Source organism: Drosophila subobscura, chromosome J (genome assembly GCF_008121235.1).
Source record: "Drosophila subobscura isolate 14011-0131.10 chromosome J, UCBerk_Dsub_1.0, whole genome shotgun sequence".
In the NCBI taxonomy this organism is placed as follows: domain Eukaryota; kingdom Metazoa; phylum Arthropoda; class Insecta; order Diptera; family Drosophilidae; genus Drosophila; species Drosophila subobscura.
The window spans coordinates 10,084,682-10,106,211 of record NC_048532.1 but is presented as its reverse complement, the minus strand read 5'-3'; the positions used below and the strand labels follow the sequence as shown (position 1 = coordinate 10,106,211).

The window sequence follows — 21,530 nt, the reverse complement described above, 5'->3', positions numbered from 1 at the left end:
CGGCCTTCAAATAAAGGATAAAATAACAAAAAAAGGATCTCCTGTTGTTGTTGTCGATTTATGTTGTTGTTGTTGTACAACAAAAGTTGTTGTTGTTGTTGCTGTACACTGGCGCCCCCGCGATCACGACGGCCACTTTTGGAACTAAAATATCGTAGTTCCAAAAGTTACCGTACAGGCTTGGGGCGCCACTGTGAAAAAAAAAAAATCTTGAAAATGCTTCGACCAAATGTAAATTTTCAGACCGAGTACCAGGCCAACAGAAATCAGCAGCAAGTAGCTGGTTTTTACTTTTTCCACTGTGTCAAAAACTAGATGCTATGAAACCGCAACTATTTTTTTTTTTTTTTCTCATATCATCCAGCCTTTGACACAGTGGAAAAAGTAAAAACCAGCTACTTGCTGCTGATTTCTGTTGGCCTGGTACTCGGTCTGAAAATTTACATTTGGTCGAAGCATTTTCAAGATTTTTTTTTGCCACAGTGGCGCCCCAGGCCTGAACGGTAACTTTTGGAACTACGATATTTTAGTTCCAAAAGTGGCCGTCGTGATCGCGGGGGCGCCAGTGTACAGCAACAACAACAACAACTTTTGTTGTACAACAACAACAACATAAATCGACAACAACAACAGGAGATCCTTTTTTTGTTATTTTATCCTTTATTTGAAGGCCGATCAGGACATGCCACACCTCCTTGTAATCGGGACAATGCCCCGGATCGCTGGAAGTCCTTTTGGATGCAAGGACATTAAGGATAATGCCATTTTACCGTTATTTTTCAACTAGAATCCCTACAACCCTATAACTCGTCTGTATCCTTTCGTATCAGGACATGCCACGAGTCCTCGTGGGCGGGAAAGTCTCCTGAATCGTTTGCGTCCATCAAGGACCTCAAGGACCCAAGGATACGGCTGTTCTAAGCAATTTTGTAAGGGAAGCCCTATCGCCTGAAAGTATGCAACACTTTTCAGAATCATTTCTGCCCCCAAAAGATACTTCAAAATTTTTCAATTTTATTGTTATTTTTATTTCAATCACTACAACGCTATAACTCGGCTGTTTCCTGTCGGATAAGGTCGTGCCACGCCTCCACGTGAGCGGAAAAGTGTCCTGCATCGTTTGAATACATCAAGGACGACAAGGACTGCAGGCCACGGCTACTAGGGCATACTTTTTGAATAAACCATAAAAATATCCTTAATTTTTAGGGTTCACAAATGTATCTTTTTAAGGCTAGTTTTTTAACTTAAATTAAATATCTAAGGTACGTCTGCATTTTTCAGTTTGTCCTTCAGATCTGCAGGACTTCCCAGGTCATATTCGTCCTTGATGGCCGCTTTCTTGGGTAAGATCCTCATGTAGATGACATTATTGACACTGAAATGGAATTACAGAAAATAAAATGGGAGATTAAATGAGAGGCGTATACGAGCACACTTACGACATTCTGGACAGTGGAAGTGTTGTAGGATGTTGCCAGGATTGCCATCTTCGTTGAAGAAAACTCTTATTCGCGAAGGTTCTTGACTGCGAACAGGAAAAACAAACTTAAGATTGGTAGAAGAGGCAGGACATGAACACACTTACCACTTTTTGGACCATGGAGCGACTGCTGGGGACTGCCAGGATCAACGGTCCTCCATCTGGGCCAGGACCCTAAAGTAGAGGAACAAAACTTTCAGTTACTATATAGACACAATTTCAATTGTAATTGGATAAGGATGTTTCACGAAGACTAAAGACTTTAATCTTCAACTGGCTAGTCCTTAAATGTAGGGAATTCTTGTAAATAATAAATAAATACATTATAAATACACCCTTCCTAGAGAAATTGTTACAATACAACAACAAATATTGGACCATAGATAGCTCTGAGAAATATGTACCAGATATATAGGCGATAAAATTCATATTTAAACAGAACTCAAACAGTCTCAGAGTCGTCAACAACAAAATGTGTGAATCTTGTCAAAATTACTCCGATAAGAAATGTGTAACTTTTTTTTCCATTTGGAACATAGTCTGGGGGGCTATTTTTACCCTGGCATGTATTGGCGGCATCCTCGAAATTCATTTGGGTCAGTTACTGTTTCAACTGGTAAAGTACATAATCGTTAACTATATTTTTTATATTTTTTTAGGTAAGCAAAAGGAAGACCTGTTTACCGAAATATGGACATATTGTGGAGTGGCAATTGCGCCCTTCTACGTGCTGTCAGGAATATTGATATATTTTGGCGATAAGCGGGCAAGTGATTTGTTTCAGTCAAATGTAATAATCCCCATTGTACTTTCTCTTTAAATGTTTATTTTTACCCCGCAGGATGGTCCAGGTTTGTTCAAGTTGGGCCTAATTATAAGCAATCCATTCCCAATTGTGGCCTTCGGAACCATTTTTATTCCAAGTGGGGAAGAGTCCTTAATATTGATTCATTGTTTCTGATGCAATTTGTTTTCCTTTCTAGTTGTGCATGTCATTGCCCTGGTCAGACTGTGCAAATATTACCGTGAGCGCTGGAATTGAGACATTTTGAGACATTTTGAGACATTGATAAACAAATTTATCCGTGGAACATTTGATTATTTCTAGTATTCTAAATTACGGTTTCAATAAATTGCTTAATGTTTATATTTTCTTTTGTCTATTTTCTTGAATCATATAAGTTATATTTGCTTACCTTTACGGCTGCCAAAAACAAGCACCAGCCACCCACGAAGATCGCGATGATCAACCAAGATGCTGCACCAGCGAGCTATGGCAGTAGGAACCTCTCCAGTCTGGGAAGGTCGCTACCAGCCAAATGAATATGAGGATTGATGCAAAATTAGAGCACTGAGGTGGGTTTCCGGGTCCTTATTTCTGGGCTGTTAGTAATTATGCTCCTCCTGAAGGCTAGAACGACACAATGTGGATTTATGTTCATTAAATTTAGCATTGGATCCTCCCGATCAACATATGTACATATAAGAACATTCTTCCCCAAGCGCTTGCAGAGCTTCAAATGTAAATATGTACATACATACGTTCATGCAGTATGTAAATCTGTACATTTTTATGTACAACGGTAAGTCCTGCACTCTCCGGAGACCCCACTTGGGCTCCACTGGCGTTATGCCTGTGTTTGTGTGCATGTGTGGCACTTTCGTTATTTTCGGTCTTGTTGCAATTTAATTAAAAAATTGTTACAATTTGCCGTAAATTTCACATGAGCTTTGGCCAATTTCGCCTTTTGCATGCGCGCAGCTCGTGTCCGTATCTCAATCCACATCACTGTGTAACAGTATTTGTGTGTGTGTGTACGTGTGGCTGTGTGAGGGTTAATTTAATACGCACACGAAGGCGCACACGGGGCATGCAAATTGCTGTGGGGCAGGTCCACAAGAGCAGCCGTCTCTTTCTGTCTCTATCGCTGATTGTGCGACGTGTTGTGGAGAGGTGAAACATATAGAGAGTATCGGTCGTTGCGCCGACACACACAAACACACACACGATTTCGCATAGAAAAGGAAAAACTGTAAAAATCAATGTGCAGATGCAGATACGACAGCAGCAGCAGAGGCAGAGGCAGCAGCGTGCCACATGCTGCCAACCAACCAGCCAACCCCTTGCCAACGAACCCCTTCTACAGTACAGCAGCAGCAACAACGCTGCGAAATATATCTATTTATTGTTTGTCGTAAACAATTTTCGACTTTTTGTACACTCTTTACATTGCACACTCAAACTCATACAGAAACACTCTTGCCGCTACAAAAATATATATACGTGTGTGTGTGGGTATGTAAATAAGAAAACTCTCTATATATCACTCACTCACTGTCACAGTACACGATCAACAACTTTTTTTTTCTGGCTTGTGTTTTGACTCCGCGCTGAACTGACACTCTTGAGCGTAATTTGCCGACTGCGGGATCGCTCAAGAGCAGGCACTGAAGATCTCTTAGCTCTGTCAATAAGTGAGAGCGAAGCAATGATTTCTCTTGAGCCGATTTCTTTGCTAAGAGAACGCTCAAGTTGCTCTGCCAACTCGCTCTCTTTTAGCACTCAAAACAACGCTCGGATCATTTCTTCCCGCAGAGAGACACTCTCTTGATGTCAGTGGGCAAGCAGAATGAGAGAGCTGGTTCTGCTTGGAACTCTGCCAGCTGATTTGATTCCTCCCTCTCGCTGCCCGCACAGAGATCATTTGTGGTGACGACTGCGACTGCGGCTGCGGCAGCGAAACGTGAACGTGACTTGGCTTTGCTTTTGCTGCTGTTTCTTTTCCTCCTTCCCCGCTTCTAGGTCTTCTTTTGCTCTTTGCTTTTCTTCGGTGAGCTGCCTCCTTCTTTGTTCGTTGATCGCCTGCCAGCCTCCACCACCCACCGCCCCGCAAACAAACTTATAGCAGTGCAATTTTTTTTGCTTCTTTGTTGTTGGCAGAGGCCGTGGCAGCAGGCAGCGGCAGCGGCAGAGGATCACTGCTTTGCTTTTCTATAGATTGCACACATACACACTCGCACGCTCTCCACACACAGATTCATAGGCCCGTTTGCCCGTTGCCGTTTGCTGTTGCTGTTGGATTGCTTTTTGGTTTTGTTTATCGTGGATTTCCTCATTTTACGCTTATTTGTTTTGAAATAAAATTAAACGACGCATAACAAATCGAAGAGAGGCAGCGCGGACAGGGCAGCGAGCTGTGCGCCAGCGTCGACGAATCTGCTGCAGTAGAGACGATTTCTTTTGATGAATATCAGCTATGAATACACACATATGTATGTACATATGTGTGTGTATTTACATACAGCATACTCTATGTAATAGATAAGGTATAAAGACATAAGAACTACTTTGTAACAAACTTCTAAAGAACGTTTTTTATACGAAAATTAATTCCCACTCCCATTGGAATGCCAGTAAGTAGCCCACTCGTGGATACAACATGGATGAGCTGCTCGCTTCTGTTCGTGTCATTCACATCGAATGACGTTTGTCCCCCTCCCCGCATTGTGTGGGACACATTTACGAACAGCGAATCAACGTAATCAAAGTAATTTGCGTCACTCGAAGAAGAGTGTGCCAGAAAAACAAAATTCTAAATCTGGCAAACACGCAGAAGAGTTTTTCCCTGAGACAAATTCGAAGGCAAACTTGAAGCTCCAAAGAGGCCTCAAAGGGAGCGCCTCTCAGCCCCTAATGGCTCCATTTGTTTGGCTTAATTGCCGATAAATAATTGCACAGCCGAAAGTACAGCAAGGGGAAAGGGGAGAGGGCAAAGACAAGAGAAACGAACAGCAAAGGGAAATTCGCATTTGGCACATCATTTCTCAGACTTCAGCGACAGCTGCGAAAACAGTGGGGAGGGCAGCAGGAGGAGCAGAAACCCTTTCGCCTTGTTCTGGGAGTCAACCCCTTTTGGAGTCGCTATTTGGGAGTTTGGGCCTGGCACTTATCCCTTCTCCCGTGGCCGATCAACCGCAAGTTACAAATGTCAAACGCTCTTCTGTGTCAAAAGACCTTTCAGTGCGTCTTTGTACAGCCTGTTCTGGCGCTGACGCTGTGGCATCAACATCACCATCAACATCACCATCAACCCTCCAAGTTCCCAGTGGAAGGTGCGCCATGACGCAACAATTGTATTCTATTCCGGTTGAAAACCATCCAAAATGCGAGTAGGAAGACGAGTATCTACGCATTTGCGAATTTTGAGGCCCTTCCTGCTGACATTGACTGACGTTTATGACGCACACAGCCGGGATGGGGATGGGGCGATGGGTTTGGCACATGCAAAAAGGGGTTCGTCCTTCCATTCATCATCCTGCGCTTTGCGGCCAGCTGCAGCCACAAGCCCGGCAGATGCCCAGCCAGTGGACAGGGCTGGACCCTAGCCATTAGCCGTGTCAGTCGCTTCATTTGGTCGGGAGAAAGGGGTTGGAACTAGGCCTCGAGTTACCTCAACACCACCCCAAATCGAATGCTGTAAAGGGTTTAGCCAGGCATCTGGATTACGACTCGAAATTCCATGCCAAGCGTGGACTTGGCTTCCATTTTATTTCCTCAATCGAAGCACAATTTAGTCCTTGAGTATCTCCAGAGTGCGCAGCTCCTTGAGCAGCTCGTAGATGGGCTCAAACTTGTTGAACGTGTAGAACTGAATGCCATACACACCCACATCGGCATCGAGCACATCGCGAATGATGCGCAGACTCAGCTGCACAAAGAACTGAGCGACGCGCTGCGGCTCCTTGTGGATGAGGAGCAGCTCCTCCCGCTTCTCGGGCGGCAGGTGCACCCCCGCGATGTGCTCCGACATGCAGTAGGTGCGAAAGCAGTCGGCCACCGTCAGACCCACGACAATGGGCACTGTGATGCCCGCGCTGCGACAGTCCTTGATGAACTGGATGATCGTCTCGGAGCGGTAGCACATCTGAGTGATGATGCAGTCGGCGCCAGCGGCAATTTTCTGCTTGAGGAAGCGCATGGCCTGGGCGGGATCCTGGCGCTGGGGCAGGCTGGTGTAGCCCTCCGGATAGCCAGCCACACAAATGGAAATGTTATCTGTAAGGGTACATAATTAGAGATTGAATCAGTTGAAGTTTACAGACTTGCCGCCCTGCTGCTTCCGTATGTAGTCCACAATCTCCCAGCTGTAGGTAAAGTTTTGTATCTCGTGGACCAGGTCGCCGCGTATGGGCAGAACATTCGTAAAGTTGAGGGCCAGAAACTGATCGAGTCGCTCCTGCGACAGGCAGTAGGCGGTGATGTGCGGCAGCACGGGAATGCGCGCCTCCAGGCTGCGTGCCAGCTGCAGACTCTTCACCCGATCGATGGGATTCACGTGGCAGTACTCGGTGCCCAGCCAGACAATGCTCACGAATGTCGGCAGTATGGGCAGAAAGCGATTGAAGTCCAGGCAGGTGGGCTGGCCCGACTGCAGCGCCACCACCTCGATCCCGTAGAAGAACTGCCGCCGTGCCGTGCGCTCCGCCACCAGCGTCGCCACGCGACGCTCCACGAAGTCCGTGCCGCTGGTCTGCCCCGTGGTGTAGTGCACGCAGGGCACATAGGATGTGGTGGCCAGGCCGCTGCTGGCTGGCTCTATGGCATGCATTTCGCGGAGGAACCTTCCACAGCTGTTGCTCGCCCAGCGACAGATCTCGCGGAACTGGAACTGGAACTGGGACCGTGTCTGGGCTGGGCAGGCATTTGTTTTGCTTGGTTTGCCGCTTGCCCGTGAGGTTATCGGCAGTCTGTGATTATGCAATCTCCGCGAAGGTGCACAATCGAGGCGACAAACGAATGCGCTGCAAAATGAGAGGGAGAACAGTGCGAAAACGTTAGAAAATGTTAGACAAAAACGAGCTTTGAGCAGGGAATAATTTATGATTTGTTTGGCAGTGTATTCCAGCGCTAATTATTCGCTCTGTCTCACAGCTGGCGACCTTTAAAATCCACTAAATAAATGCTCATAAAATGGTAATCTCTGTCGGGGTGTTGGGGTATCTCCCCTAGAATTCTGGGAGACTTCGGACGTGGGAACCTGTTCTGAGGGGAGGGGATGCCAACCCTTTGCGCGATGCAGCTGCAGCGTCGCCCCCACCAACAAAAACAGAGACAGAGACAGAGACGGAGACCTTGAAATAGGAGGAGTAAGAGGAACTGTGGTGGGGGCAGGCATTAAAATTAGTTCGGCTTGAGTTGTATGTGGCAGGAAGGGCGGCATGGAGGAACCTGTTTTGGCTGCGTTGTTAGAAGGCCATTCTAAATTTATAGTCCCGCAGCAGAAACGCAGCAGGCAGGCAACGAAGTTAGGGGCAGATCCACACATAGAACGGACGGATGGATGGATGTTTGGGATCTATAATGGGACACAAACAAACATGACAGCAGCGAAAGAATTTCAAGAGAGGCAGCCACGGATACAGAATGCGGGAAGCTGAACCAAAACTGAGGACAATAATAAGCATTTAAGTGCAATAATCATTATTAGTTTATGTAAAAATGGAGCATCATATGTGGAGTTTATGCATTGAAATATGTAACGAAATTTGCGCTGCATTTGTGCTCTCAACTCTCCCTTCCCTTGCTACTGGAAACTCTCAGCTATAAGGAACAGAATACCCCGCAGTCTAGCTTCGATCACTAAAGACTTTTGATCACGAAAGGTTCCAATCCACTGAAGAAAAACCCCTCAGGGCTTTGATTTCTAAGCAGCTTCCCTGCGAATTGCGACTCAAAGACTTTTGCCAAATTAGCCTGGCCAATGCCTTGGCTCTGGGTCACCTGCTGAGCGACAGAGAACAGAGGAAGGAAGGGGAAAGCGCTGAGGCTGAGGGATTCAATTGCGACGTGGCAAGTTGCTGCGCGGAGCGTCCCACGGCATCCGGAGCCACAAATGTGAGAAAAATCTTTGATGAAAAGCGTCAGGAAGCAGGCACACGCATGAGGAGGAGCTTGTACTTTGCCTGAGCTCCTCCTGGGTTCTGGGCCCTGCCTGCGCCGCAAAAGATACTTTTGCTTTGGCTGAAATTAAAAAATGCCAACGAGCGGAGCGACGGGAAATTATAATGCGGTGGCTGTGTGGCACAGAAATGTAATAAAGACATGAGTTGTGAAATTATTAAGATGATTATGGCAACAGAGAGCAGCCAGCGGAGGCTGCGAGCTGCCAGAGAGGTTTATAATAAGTTGGAGGAGCGGTGGGACACCCACAGGTAAGTCGCTTACAAGTCCACAGTTACCGGGGAAAGCCTCCCAGAAGCTGCTTCAAACATTTCCGGGAAAGGCAGGGCAAGTCTGCGCACCGCAGTTGGGTTTTAAGTTGCTGCCAGAAAGGATTACGGCAGGAGATGGCCAAAAGATGCCCGACTTTGGCTTGGCTTTTGGGAGAATTTCTAAGCAATCAATGGAACGTACATCCAACGTACATCAGTGGAGACATCACTTCATTTTACTTGTGCTTTAAGCGGTTTTACCTATGTACATCAAAGGAAGGAACTGCGCCTCCTGCCGCTTCCTACATCGTTTCATACATAATTACATAAATACATACATTTCTACATACATTTGTACATTTACTGACATCTGTGGCTGGCTGCATGGAATTTTCCATCAAATTTGCTGTAACTCTCTGTCCATCCCTCCCCCTGTTCCATTTTGAGGGTTGAAACACTGTCGCTTCGGGGGATGCATCCACCCAAAACTGCCAGATGCCGGGGCGAAAATATTTATTCGATTCTTCCTGCCCTTCCTGCCGCTCTCACCTCTCGCAGGAGAAGTGCTCGCCGTGGATGTCGAAATTTATCGCTTGTTGCTAGGCCCTGAATCGAGTGGAGGACGGGACTGACGCACACTCCTGTGACTGACACTCATAACTGGGTGAGTGGGCTGGCCCACAGCTTCAGCGGCAGCTTCGGCTTTCCCACTGACTCACTGACTGACTGATGGCTGCCCAGGATCCAGAACGCAGTTTCCAGGGGGTTGATGCAGCATGGAATCGCATCATTATAATGGCTAAAATCTGGCTAGGGCGATGAGTGGCAGGCAGGACGAGTGCCGGCTGCGATTCAACCCTCCTCAGTGGGCGCAGGGCACAGCTCATGCGGATCTGCATCGAAGGACAGGGGCGACGGGTGGCCCACCTTTCGATTTCCCTCTCTCTCTCCTCTCTCTCTCTTTCTGTTTGTGTATTTTGGTTGCAAATCTTTTCTCTTGTTGCTGTTGAAATTGCGTCATCGCCGTGTCCCTTGCCGCACGGCGAACGTGGCAGGCACGCTCGAAAAATCCTTTGGTCCGGGCCAATCTCGGATGAGTTACTGACATAATTAGGACTTAGCTGGAAGTCACGCGCTGCGCATTCGTAATCCGAGTCCACGCAGTCCACGGACTGCCTGCCTGCTGCCTGCGTACCAATTCAAGGTCACATTTGCTCAGCTGCTGGCTCTGCGCTTCGATTTCCTCCCATTTCAGCGGCTGAGAGCTTACAGCTGGTCCTGGCCGGACTTCATTTGCTGCTGCTCAAATGACTAACCATTCGGCGATATTGAATTGTCACAAGGGGAGGTTCGGGAGGGGCAGAGAATGGACATGGACTGCGGCTTGGACTTGTCTAAGAAATTGCCGTTGCTGGATCAACGTGAATCAGTTTGGAGTTGCACTTCAGCTGGAGTTTCCCTAGGGACAGCTTAGAATTATCCACCTCTAAGGGCTCTAAGTTAAAGGCTTTAATTCTGGTCTCTCTCTGACTTATTCCCCTGCCAGCAGCCCGCGCATCAATGTAAATAATATTCATATTAAACATTAGCATAGATCATTGTAATGTGTGCCATTTGCCGCTCATCGCATAACATTTAACATTAAAATCACATTTATTTTTACGCATTAATAGAGCAGCCCCAAACGGGGCCATTATCCCCACAGGACATCAGTTTGCAGTGGGTGGGGGCAGGGCACCGCAAAAGCAATCCCATAATTTCCCGTACACCGCAAATAAAAACGTAATTACTTAAATAACGAAAACAACATTTTTCGGGTGATTACATATTTCACATTTACACACGGGCACGGGGGCCAAGGATGGGGCACATTTATTTTCACATTTTTCAAGTTTTTGCCGCCTCTCGTTCTCGTTGTGTAGAGAACATGGGAGAGTGGGAGACTGGGAGAGTGCAGCCTTGAAAAAGAAGCGAGAACCACAATGGAAAAGTAAAGCAAGTCAGCAAACACACACAAAGACACTCGCAAGAGCGCTGAAACACAAAACTAAACAAGTAGGAAACACACAAAGAGCACAAGGCAGGACTGAGGAATACCCTCTACTTGGCATTAGCTATGGAAGATTATACTTTTGATGCAATTTTTGTTCCTTTTCTTTGCTAAAATTTGCACGATGGAAACTTAAGTTTTTTTAGCGGAAATTTCTGCTGTGTGTTTTTGAGTGTTCATCATACCCCGCGCACATACCCTGCATAAATATATGTAATTTAATTATGGGCCTGGCAACGTCAGCGTCAGCGTCGTCGCGTGGGAGGGTGGCGAAGCAGGGCAAGAAAAAGTGTAGAAAAGGAGTAGAAAGGCCACAAACAAAAATAAAGCAGAAAACAGAACGGGAAATATGGCAGGGCATAGAGAGAGAGAGAGAGAGAGAGAGAGCGCGATGTCAAACATACGCATATCCCGCTGCTTAAAACTTCCCTCCCCCTCACTCTCCTCGTGTATCCCTTTTGCTGTTCTGTTTTGTACCGTTTTCACTCCCCCCCACACACACATTCATGGTCCGTGGACCCGCTGCGTTATTTTGACTCAAGCTGTGCACATTTTCGGTTTGATTATCGAGCACAATATATTTTTTGTCGGCTCTCGCGTCCCTTTTGTTGCCCGCTCCTTGTCCGGGCCATAATTGACGATTGCGCCATGAGTCGCCACAATTTGTGCACGCCTCCGCCGCAGCTCAGAGTCCTATCCACATCCACATTCACATCCTGCACTCTCCACCATCCGCGTTCTGGCTTTCCCTTTTAATGAAATTTCTTCCTGCCTCCGCCTACTCCCCCTTCGCCGCGTGTACTCCTCGTGTATTGGCAGTTGGTCGAGTAAACACGTTAAACAGATTTCAATTTTTTAATATTCCAGCCTTCCAGGGGGAGTGCAGGGCTGTGCTGTGCCCCTCCTGCCGCGTAGAAATTAATTTGAAATGCGGAAATTGTGAAAAGCGAAAAAGATCAGAAAATTATGTCGTAATTTGGAGCGGCGACGCGGATTTGATTGAAATATTCAATTCAAAAATGAACAACAAAAAAAAAAAGAAAGAAGAAAACCGCTTTAAGGCTTGCTGGGGGCATATTTTTGTGGCATTTCACAGAATGTTGGCTGGAAAGTTGAGGATTTATTTGAAGGGTTTCGGCAGTCAAAATGCAGCTTGAAGGTTTAGTTATAAAAAAAATAAATAGTTTCTAATAAGTGAAATCATGTGGAAGATTATAGGCATAGAATAGCAAAGGTTTGTGGACTATTTTCTGATATTTCTAAACAATAATGGAGAAATGCAGAAATGTCTGCCACCAAACGGTGCGAAAAAAACAAAGTTTCTCCATGAAAATATATAAATTTTAATGATTAAAAATAAACTCGTAAATAAAGGCACTCTTTGTGTTGATATTGCTTGAAACCTGCTGCCCGCTTAACACATAATACACGTACATATGTAAATATGTATACATTTATGTAATTATGTACCTCCATATGTACACCTCAACATCGAGTTTCCACGGGGAAGGTGACACCCAGCGCACAGACAATAGATCACACAACCGAAAATGGAAGATTCGGGCATTAATAATAGCAATAAAAAAGAGTCGTAAAGCGCTGGCAGCGGCAGTAACCGTTAAAGCCAGAGAAACCCGTTAAGAGCACGAGCAGACACCCACACACATTTCTCGAGTATGTAAATGCCATGCCCAAAGAGCCAGAAAACGAAAATATAATAATAATAAAATAAAAATCATAAAACGAAGAGCAGCAGCAACGACAAAACAGAGAAAATAATATTGATAGTACAATGGGGCAACGGGCGACCCATAAATGGTGTAGTCTGAGGGTCTCTTTTATGGTCTTGTGGGCACCATTCGATTCGTGAGCGCAGCCATTGATTTGTGACATCCCATCCCCATGGTGGGGCGTTTTTTAGAGTGCATAATGGACGTTGGCCGGCAAAAGGTGCACGAAATTAAGGAAGCCGCAGGAAATCTGCTTCGGGGACACAGCTGCCGCCAGAGATAGTTCGCACCCAATGCGGCGATTATTGTCACGGTCCAGAGACAAATGTCAGACGTGTCCATCAGCAAAAATCTCCCACTGTACGCACCTCAGCGCATTCCTCGCTGGCAGCAGCAAAACATTTTGAGGTGTCCGCTGATGGGCAGCTCGCAAGAGATTTCTCATATTTAATTTGTAGAATTTATTCATGGCAGTTGCTCCACTCTTGGTTCTGTCTATCGGCCATTCTTTTGAGGCTCTTTGCAGATTTTTAGATTAACAAAGTTCTGCCATAACATACCCCCACCCAGAGGTTATTGTCAGTGCTCTTTGAAGCTGTTTTTGGCTTTATTAAAAACGCTCAAAGGCAAGGCTAAATATTGATTTTCAGTTGCTGCCAGCCGGCAGACAGACATTGTGGCAAAATTCAATTGAAAGTTTTGTAGTTTCTAAGCCGATTAAGAGCTCCCAAAATTATGAGGATTGGGGCAGCGCTTGGCCTTTGTATTTTTGTTTGAATAAATGCGTTTTGTGGCAATTTTGTGTATTAATAATAAAAGATTAGGAATGAAAATGATCTGAAAAATAGAAACTGGGGAGCACTTTTACTGGCAGTTTCCCTTATTTTGTGGCTCTTCAAATTTGTTAAATATTTATAGAAAATATTGTTGTTTCTGCGTGTTTTTTTTGCTATTCTACTGCGCACTTACTTTCTTGACTCACTGTAGCCCCAAGCATTGCGCACCTCGAGCAGATTGCATTTGATTATAATCGAAAGATTTCTTTTAGTTTTGGTCAGAATTTTGGCACACATTTAATTAGATTAAATCAATTTCAATTTTGTTTGAGTTTTCTACAGCAATAAAACAGTGAACTTTGATTGACAGTTATGAGCTGTGTGCTAAGGGGGGTGGGGTAGTGGCTTTATGAGTCATAAAGTCTAATTAATATTATGTACCTTTGGCTTGATGATGCCTGGAAGCAGCGTTCAATTGCAAACACCTTGCCGTTGAGCCCCCAGGGGCTGAGCCTGTCAACTTGTTACCCACTGAATGTCGCTCATCCTCAGCGTATCGGGGGCTGTACATAACATTCAACTATGTATGTACATATGTATGTATACATTTATGTACAAATTTATGTACATATCTTTCGCTGCATGAATTGTGTGCGTTGTTTCTCGTGTCTCGTGTTGATTTTTGCCTGCTTACATTTTGTGTTTTATTTTCTCCCGCACTCCTCTCCCCGTTCTGCCGTTTTAGGGCCACTTAGAGGCGAACATCGTCGGCGAACTGTCGAACTGGCGTACTGCTTGACTGACTGACTGACTGACTGACTGACTGACAGACTGATTGCATGACAAACTAACGAAACTAACGAATCAACGAACCAAACCGATACCAAAACACTCAGCCATATGAATACATCAACATACATATGTACATACATATACATACATATATATGTATACATAAATGTACATACATACATTTATGTAGCGTAGTCGGGGGGCACCTCTTAGAAGGCCTCAACTGTGTGGCAGCAGCAGAGAATATACAATAATGGGCTCAAGACCCCGAGACGGACCCGGCACCCGAGCCTAAGTTTACTTTGCCTTTTTCACTTTTGATATTTTGACATTTTCATTTGACAGCTGATTGAAGGGCCCCCCTGCCCCGACTGAAGCACACACAGCTCGTCCCTGCCGTCCATCGTGCGATTCGATTTCGATCGATGGCTGTTTGTGGCGACACTAGCTAGAGAGAGGGAGAGAGGGAGCGAGAGAGACTCTGTTGCTGTTGCTGTTGCTGGCCAGAAACGATAGCACCGATAGCTGTTGTCAGGTCGCATAGTGCTCAGGGCCTCATGTGGTGCCTGTGTCAAGTGCTTGTGTGCGGCAGTGGGGCAACAATAGGCAATACGTGTGGCAAAAATGAAGGCAAAAGATTGGATTTTTATACCGAAAAGGGCAGGGGATAAGGCGCAGAATTTGATAAAAACTGCAACCAAATGGGATGTGAAATGATAGAAATGTAAAACGCACTGCAGGCTAAAGCTGGGAGTTTAATCTCGTAGCTAGAATATGCTTTGAGGATCTGTTGCTATTCCACATATTCCAGTTAAGAGAATTCGCTTCCTTCTTTAAGTTTTAACCAACATTTTACCCGCAACCCAAACCCAATTCCACCTTCCAAATCTAAGACTTGCCTCACATTTTTCCCTCTAACATTTACCTTCCAATTCTGCCCACTGTGCGCCCCAAAAGTGTCTCTCGCTGCTCTCTGTCTCTCTCTCCCACTCTTCCCGGCTGTCGGGGGGTGCAGGGGGCAAGGGGCGTTGTTGTTCCGCATATGAATGTGTGACATGTTTGTCGAAAATGTTCAAAGTTGTTTGGCTCTCCGACGTTTCTCTGTTGTTGTCGCCTGCGCTGATGGAAATGGAAATGGAAAGAAAGGGAGCGGGGAGCGTGGAGCGGGCAGCGGGGAGCAGAGTGTTGCCGAGGTGTTTGCCAGTGCAGGTCCAAGCTGCGCCTAATGGCATCGCGTGCGTTCACTTTTAGCGTCGAGTGTGTGTCCCTGTGTGTGTGTGTACTTTATGCCGTGTTTGCCTAACTGCACATGACAGTTGCCGGGCATTAGCCCGATCCAATTTGGCAGTCCCCGCCGCTGCTCCCGCTGCCGCTCCCGCCTTGAGGTTCGACTCCATCAGGCACTGTCCATTGTGGGAACGAAATGGAATGACCCACGAAGCAGCACAGAGAGCACTCGGCTGACACCTATTTTGGGGACAGGCACTGTGGCCAGGGGCTCCGCTTCTTTGCATTTAATTGCCCGAAACTCTGACAAGCCACAGACCTCGGCCAGGGGCTAATCGAAAGCGTTTTTACTTTCATTTCCGTTTCCATTTCGGTTGACATTAGTTGCAGGTAACCTTTACCCCTCGCTCTCTCTCTCTCTCTCTCTCTCTGTCCCCCACTTGAACCAATTATGTCTGCTCTGGGCTTGGGGTTTGCCTCTGGCTAACGATCCAATTAGGAGCTGCCTTGGTGGTAGTTACCTGCAGTAGGTGGGTCTCTCCTCTCTCTTGTCTGTTAATAATGAGCTTAGCTGGGAGTCCTCAGAGCTAATCATTAACTGATCCACTTTGGAGTGCCCCCAAATTTGCTTAATAAATAAATTAAAAAGCTGCGGAAACTTACCTTTATGTGGATATAGTTTTTTAGCTGAGCTGCCAGTCGTCTTGCTGCAAGAAAACCAAATAAAAACGTTAGAAAAATTATATTTACACACAACTTGGGAGGGGCAAACTGTAGAGGAAGCTGCAGAGGAATCTGTGGAGCAATCTGCCGTGGAATCCGAGCAGCCATGGGAATAGCCTGACTGCCAGTCACTCCCTACAAGTCCCGCGGGTGCCACTGCGCCTGGACCTGCCCCGAAATGTTGTCGGTAAACAATTGCGGAGCTAAATGAAGATTGACGAGTAACATGCACCGCACTGCAGCCCAAACCCCACCCAATTTGGATTCCGTTTCAGATTCTGTTTCAGTTCTGCAGCGCCACGAAGACGTTTTAATGTAATCCCCTAAGATGGAAGGCAAAGTGCAAGGACTGCCAGGCAGGACCCACCTACACGGGACAAATTACATTGCCATTTCCACGTTTCACTCATCCGTGCCTGGGTGACTCCCCGGCACTCCCCGCTCTTCCCAGCACTCCCTGCTCTGCGCTCTTAAGTGCTCGAAAGCGCATAGTTCGCCCCGGCGCATACGAGCAGGAGTAAGTGTAATCAACATGCAAGCGCCGAACACAATGCCCCACCAGTACCCAGTACCCGGGGCATGCCTCACGTATCCCTGACTGGACGGACGGGCGGACGGACTGCGCCTGGAGTGGCGTTCAAAACGAATTTGCCACAGCACTTGAGCGCTCAACAATCCGTCGTGGAGAGGACAGGGACAGGGACAGGGACAAGCATGAGCATGAGCCATGAGGTTGAGCTTGAAGCAGAAGGCAGGGGGCAGGGGGCAGGAGCCATGGCCATGCATGGAGGTAGCGCTGCAGCGATAATAATGACGGCGAAAACAATTGCAACAACGGTAAACAAGAATTCGCTCCACACGCTCGACACTTGAGGCACGGTACGGACGGGATCTGCAATTCCGTGGCAGCAACAGCAGTGGCAGTGGCACGCAATCACGCGCATTCGCGCGGCTCTTGAGCTCTTGGGCTGTTGGGCTGCGGCTGTGTCTGCGGCTGGGGGTGGCTCTGCTCTGCTCTCCGCTCTGCGCGGAGTTTGTTGTTGTGTAATAAGCATTAATGGGGTGCTCCCCGGGATTGCCGTTACCGTTACCTATTCATCCCGTACGTTGTTTTTGTTTATCTGTCAACATGCAACGATGTCGACGACGTCGACGGCTGGCTGGCTGCTGCTGCTGCTGCACAAACATTCGCGTAACGGATCAGCCGTGGCACAGTGGGACGAGGTGGAAGGTAAAAGTGTGCAGGGGGTTGGGTTTTTGATTGAATTTGAATCAGTGGGAGCTACGATTCGATTGGTAAAATCATCAACAATAATATGAGGAAAGGTTCGAGTGTTTGAAATATCTTTTGGAATGTTCAGAAATATTTTTTCTCAAGAGTAGCCACTTGATCTTTTATTACTTGTATTTTTACTGCACATCTTTCACTTTGGTAATAAATAAACCTCCCTAAACCTGGACATGAGTAAAAACTTCTGTAAAAATCCATCAAATATTATCGCTAAAAGTGAACTTCTAGCCCTACACCAAACCGCTAACCATTTCCATAATAATTTCCCATTTATTTGTTTCTCATAATACGCCCAAATATTTTTCATGCCAGGCCCACTGTGCCATCGTCGTCAGCTTCAGCCGCATTGTCGTAGTCATCCCCGAAGCCATCAACGTGCCACGATGTTCATAGAAGATGATGATGATGATGATGATGCCAGCCTGGCAACAACACGGAGAGGGAGAGAGGGAGAGCTAGGCAGAGCGAGAGCGAGAGCGAGGGAGAGCGCGTGTGAGAAATCATCTTTTTAATTTTCACAATCAAATGTTTCTGTTATTATTTTTTCCACTCGACTACCACATTTTCCGAGCCGCGCCGAGCTGGGCTGGAGGCTACGGAGCGGAGCAGCTGTCCGAAATTGAAACGGGGTGGCACGGGTGTCGAGTGGCAAGCGGCAAAGATGAGAAACGGAAGAGCAGGGTTAGGGGGAGGTCGCTGTCGCTGTCGCTGTCGCTGCCTCTGTCTCTGCCACTCAGAGACTCGAGTTTTGTTTTGTGGTTTATTACACGCAAATAAATTACATTTATGTTTGTTTCCATTTCCATTGCAAGTCACCAGCAACTAGGGATGGGGCGCACATCCAGACGATGATGCGATAGTTGGGATTAGTTAGAGGAAAAATGTCAGTGAGTGAGGCAGAATAAACCCGGCAAAACTTTCAAAAATTGTTTAAATAAATTAAATTAAATAAAAACATTTTTTAGTTTCCTTTTTTCGTGCTTCAATCCGCTTCATTGGTCCATCTCTAGCAGCCACAACTTTGGCACATTTGTTTCCATTTCGACTGTAATTTTTCCAATGCAATTTTCCCATACACATTTCACCGTTCCCCACTCCATCCAATCCATAGAGCGCTCTCTAATCACCCCCCTCCCGGGCATTGCTTGTCCGTTTCCCCTCCCGATTGTTTGCTTCTCTTTATTAATTTGATCATTTCATGATTGCCTTTTGTTGCTGTTTCTATTGTTGTAATTAACCTTTTGTCTCTCTCGCTGGTTGTCCGTTGTCTCTCCCTCTCTTGTGTCTTTCTCTGTTTCACTCTCTCCCTCTAGCGCCTGTCCCCGTCGCACCCAGTGTCTCTGTTTCGCTGTTCATTTGGACTGCCTTTTGGTCTATTTTTGTCCCATGGCTCTGGTCAAAAGGTCCAACAAATCCCATGCTCCCCCCACCAACCCATTGTCCCGAATTCTCATTGTGTTTAGTGACATCAACACAACACCATCTCCCCTCCACTTACCCGTTCCCGGTTGAACCTTAAGTTTTGACCAATCCCCGCCTCCTCCTCTTCTCGTGCTGCTGCTGCTGCTTCTGGATGTTCCATTTGTTCCGACATTCAACTCTTCTCTCAACTCTCCAGATGGACTCTGTTTTATATGGTAATTATGCACTTGACATTTGACGAGGGCCGCTGCCCCGCCCCCTATGCTCCGACACGACTTTCATTATCCACGTCCAACAAATTATTACATAACCCCATCGGTTGGGGGAAGAGTGAGATGTAGAGTGGTCAGCGCTTTGGGTCCTGCCCCTAATTACTCATTGGAGAGGCAAATAGGACTCGTACTTGTGGCAGACAGAAAGGTGGTGTCCTGGTGCGCGACTTGGAAAAAAGAGTTAATTGGAATTGAAGCCGTGAAGCTTGTCTTTTCATTCCGTTGCTCAGCTGCGTCGTTTTTTTGTTTGATTTGTGTTTGCTGTTGACATTCGAATTTGTTTTCTACCTGCGATCCACCCCTCACTCTTGCGCGCCTAAGCTTAGGGCTCTTTGTGTTTGGCCTAAGCTTACTCTCTTTGCGGCTCGCCTAATCCGACACTCTCTCTTGCTTTGCGAATATTTTCGGCTTTCTGCCGAATTTCGATGTCGAACTGCAAGAGTGCAGCGTGCATAAGCGTGCATGTGGGACAGGGACAGACTGATGAGAGCATCGAACGTTTTGGTTCTGTGATCCGCTCTCTCTCCGCAGCTCGCCTAAGCTTACTCTCTTGCTTTTGCATGTGCATAGATATTCGACGTTGAGCTGCGTGTGTGCAGTGTGTTGGACAGAGACAGAGGATAGATGCTTTCGATGCTTATCAGTTTTAACAATCTCTTTAGCTGCAGCCATCCAGCGCTCAATGTGCTCTACAAAACACACTTTAATGTCTTGAATACTCTAATTAGCGTGCGCTATTTTATACCATATGTATCCCAAACTCTTATATCAGTAAACTCCATGCCTCAACGTGAGTGGCTTCCAAGTTCTCGGGCTTTCTGCAAATCCTATCAGCAAAATGACTGCCAAGTATCCTTACTCAAGTTACAGCCCGCTGAAGAAGGACAAATAAATAAACAGTGAAGAGGGAACAGACACACCAAATTACGAAATTGACAGAGGAAATGTGACAGTTTAATCCCGTTGTGTGTTTTTTTCCTGCAGACAACGGCTTGATTCTCTCTTTGATTCTCTCTCTCTCTCTCTCTCTCTCCGTCCTATTACCATTTCGACTGCTGGTAAATTCATTGAAAATAAAAATTCAAGCATGCAAAGTATTGAGAAATTGTGTCAGGATGAAATTGTTCCGCGAAGCTAGGGGACTCTGTCTTAATTTATTTATTTATAAGCGCATTTATTCCTTGTTCAACGCATTATATTCGTATATAAATTTACATTCGCATTTTTTCGCATCATTTCACAGCGCAGTGGAGTGAGGGAGAGGCAGCGAGCAGAAGCATTAACAGCCGGGGAAAAAAACCAAATGAAACTCATTAAAATTTTACGAACTTGAAATGTTCGGAGCAGTTTTTCTCTTTTTATGGGTTTGCCGCCGTTACGTATTTTCCTTCCTTCTGCCACAGCACTTTGCCTAATTTTCGGCGGGAGGAGAGAGCCTACGTCAAGGAGCAAAAAGACATTTCAAATTTTGATCACGTTACGTTTTTTAATTGTTCCCCTGCGGCGCGCTCATTAAAAATGGTTCCCCTCCCCCACCCCACCCACAGCCACACATTCCCTGCCCCTCGTAGTCGTAATTGAGACCTCGTCGAGAGTGCCCTGTGACCCGAGCCGCGCTGCTTGGATTTCCTCATTTAAATTGAGCAGAAATTATTTTAAAGTTTTATTGACTTTCGCATCTCCTCATGAGGAGCGAGACTTTTACGAGCAAATTGCTTATCTTTGCAGCATCCCACAAGCCCCACTGCTCCAGTTTCGGGTTGCCATGTCAGCTACTCGGAAATTAGCTTGCAGCAATTTAAATGTTGTAAAAAAAAGGAAGAAATGTATAAATAACATGACGAAAGACGACACCAGAATCCCTCCACTCGACGGCAGCTTTATGGCATTTGGCCTCGGGTTATTTGCCGAATTAAACTCTGAAGACGATTAAGCTGTTTGAGGATCAAGAAAAAGGACCAGCCAACGGGGCATCCATCTAATTATCCTTATGCGAATGGCCCATTAACCGAGATGAGTTGAGTTTTAGCGCCCACATAAGCCCATTAGCCCCCAATACGACCCCATAAAAGTCAGCAAAAACAACTCACTCTTGTACACAATTTGGAGATTGTTTGTCGTTGATTGCTGATACCAAATTCGATATTCATTTGTCAAGCAGAACCCCAGAACTCCTTTCGGTTAGGGGAAATTTTAAATATTTTTTTTTAACTTTTTAATCAAATTCTGCGCAAGTTGCCTTTAAAGTTTTCGCTCCGACTCTAATCCATAATCGATGGGGCAGGCAGCAGCTGCTGGCCACCTCTGGATACATCTCATTAAAATCCCCCCACTGCTAATTAGCCAATTTGCATATCAGCCGAGGGGTGGGGTGGAGGAGGCAGGCCACAGATGTCCGAGGCCCATAACATCAAAGTTAAGTCGAGGACAAATCGTGGCCAGAGAGTTATGCACTATGCACGTGACTGGGACCCACGTGGACTCGAGTGGGGCGTATCCTGGGCACGCGGACACACGGAAGCGATTTATTAGATTTTCATTAAACAAACAAA

General features: G+C 46.3%; 2 protein-coding genes across 4 annotated transcripts; both read right to left on the bottom strand.

Annotated features, from left to right (window-relative positions):
* Window positions 1-1,049: 1,049 nt before the first annotated feature.
* LOC117895181 lies at window positions 1,050-4,355 on the bottom strand. 3 transcript variants are annotated; one of them, XM_034802644.1, is made up of 6 exons: window positions 3,816-4,355; window positions 2,680-2,894; window positions 2,318-2,515; window positions 1,589-1,657; window positions 1,443-1,528; window positions 1,050-1,378 (listed from the first exon to the last, which is right to left on the bottom strand). In XM_034802644.1, exons 3-6 carry the CDS (start codon window positions 2,393-2,395, stop codon window positions 1,261-1,263), a joined length of 351 nt encoding a protein of 116 aa, XP_034658535.1. In that variant the 5' UTR covers window positions 2,396-2,515; window positions 2,680-2,894; window positions 3,816-4,355; the 3' UTR covers window positions 1,050-1,260. The 3 variants fall into 3 exon arrangements, with proteins under 3 accessions (XP_034658535.1, XP_034658537.1, XP_034658538.1); XM_034802646.1 differs by having other exon boundaries at window positions 3,820-4,355; XM_034802647.1 differs by lacking the exon at window positions 2,318-2,515.
* Window positions 4,356-5,982: 1,627 nt separating this feature from the next.
* On the bottom strand, window positions 5,983-13,563 carry LOC117895178 (5,10-methylenetetrahydrofolate reductase). Its single transcript, XM_034802640.1, has 3 exons — window positions 13,445-13,563; window positions 6,591-7,285; window positions 5,983-6,539 (listed from the first exon to the last, which is right to left on the bottom strand). Exons 1-3 carry the CDS (start codon window positions 13,546-13,548, stop codon window positions 6,055-6,057), a joined length of 1,284 nt encoding a protein of 427 aa, XP_034658531.1. The 5' UTR covers window positions 13,549-13,563; the 3' UTR covers window positions 5,983-6,054.
* Window positions 13,564-21,530: the final 7,967 nt, after the last annotated feature.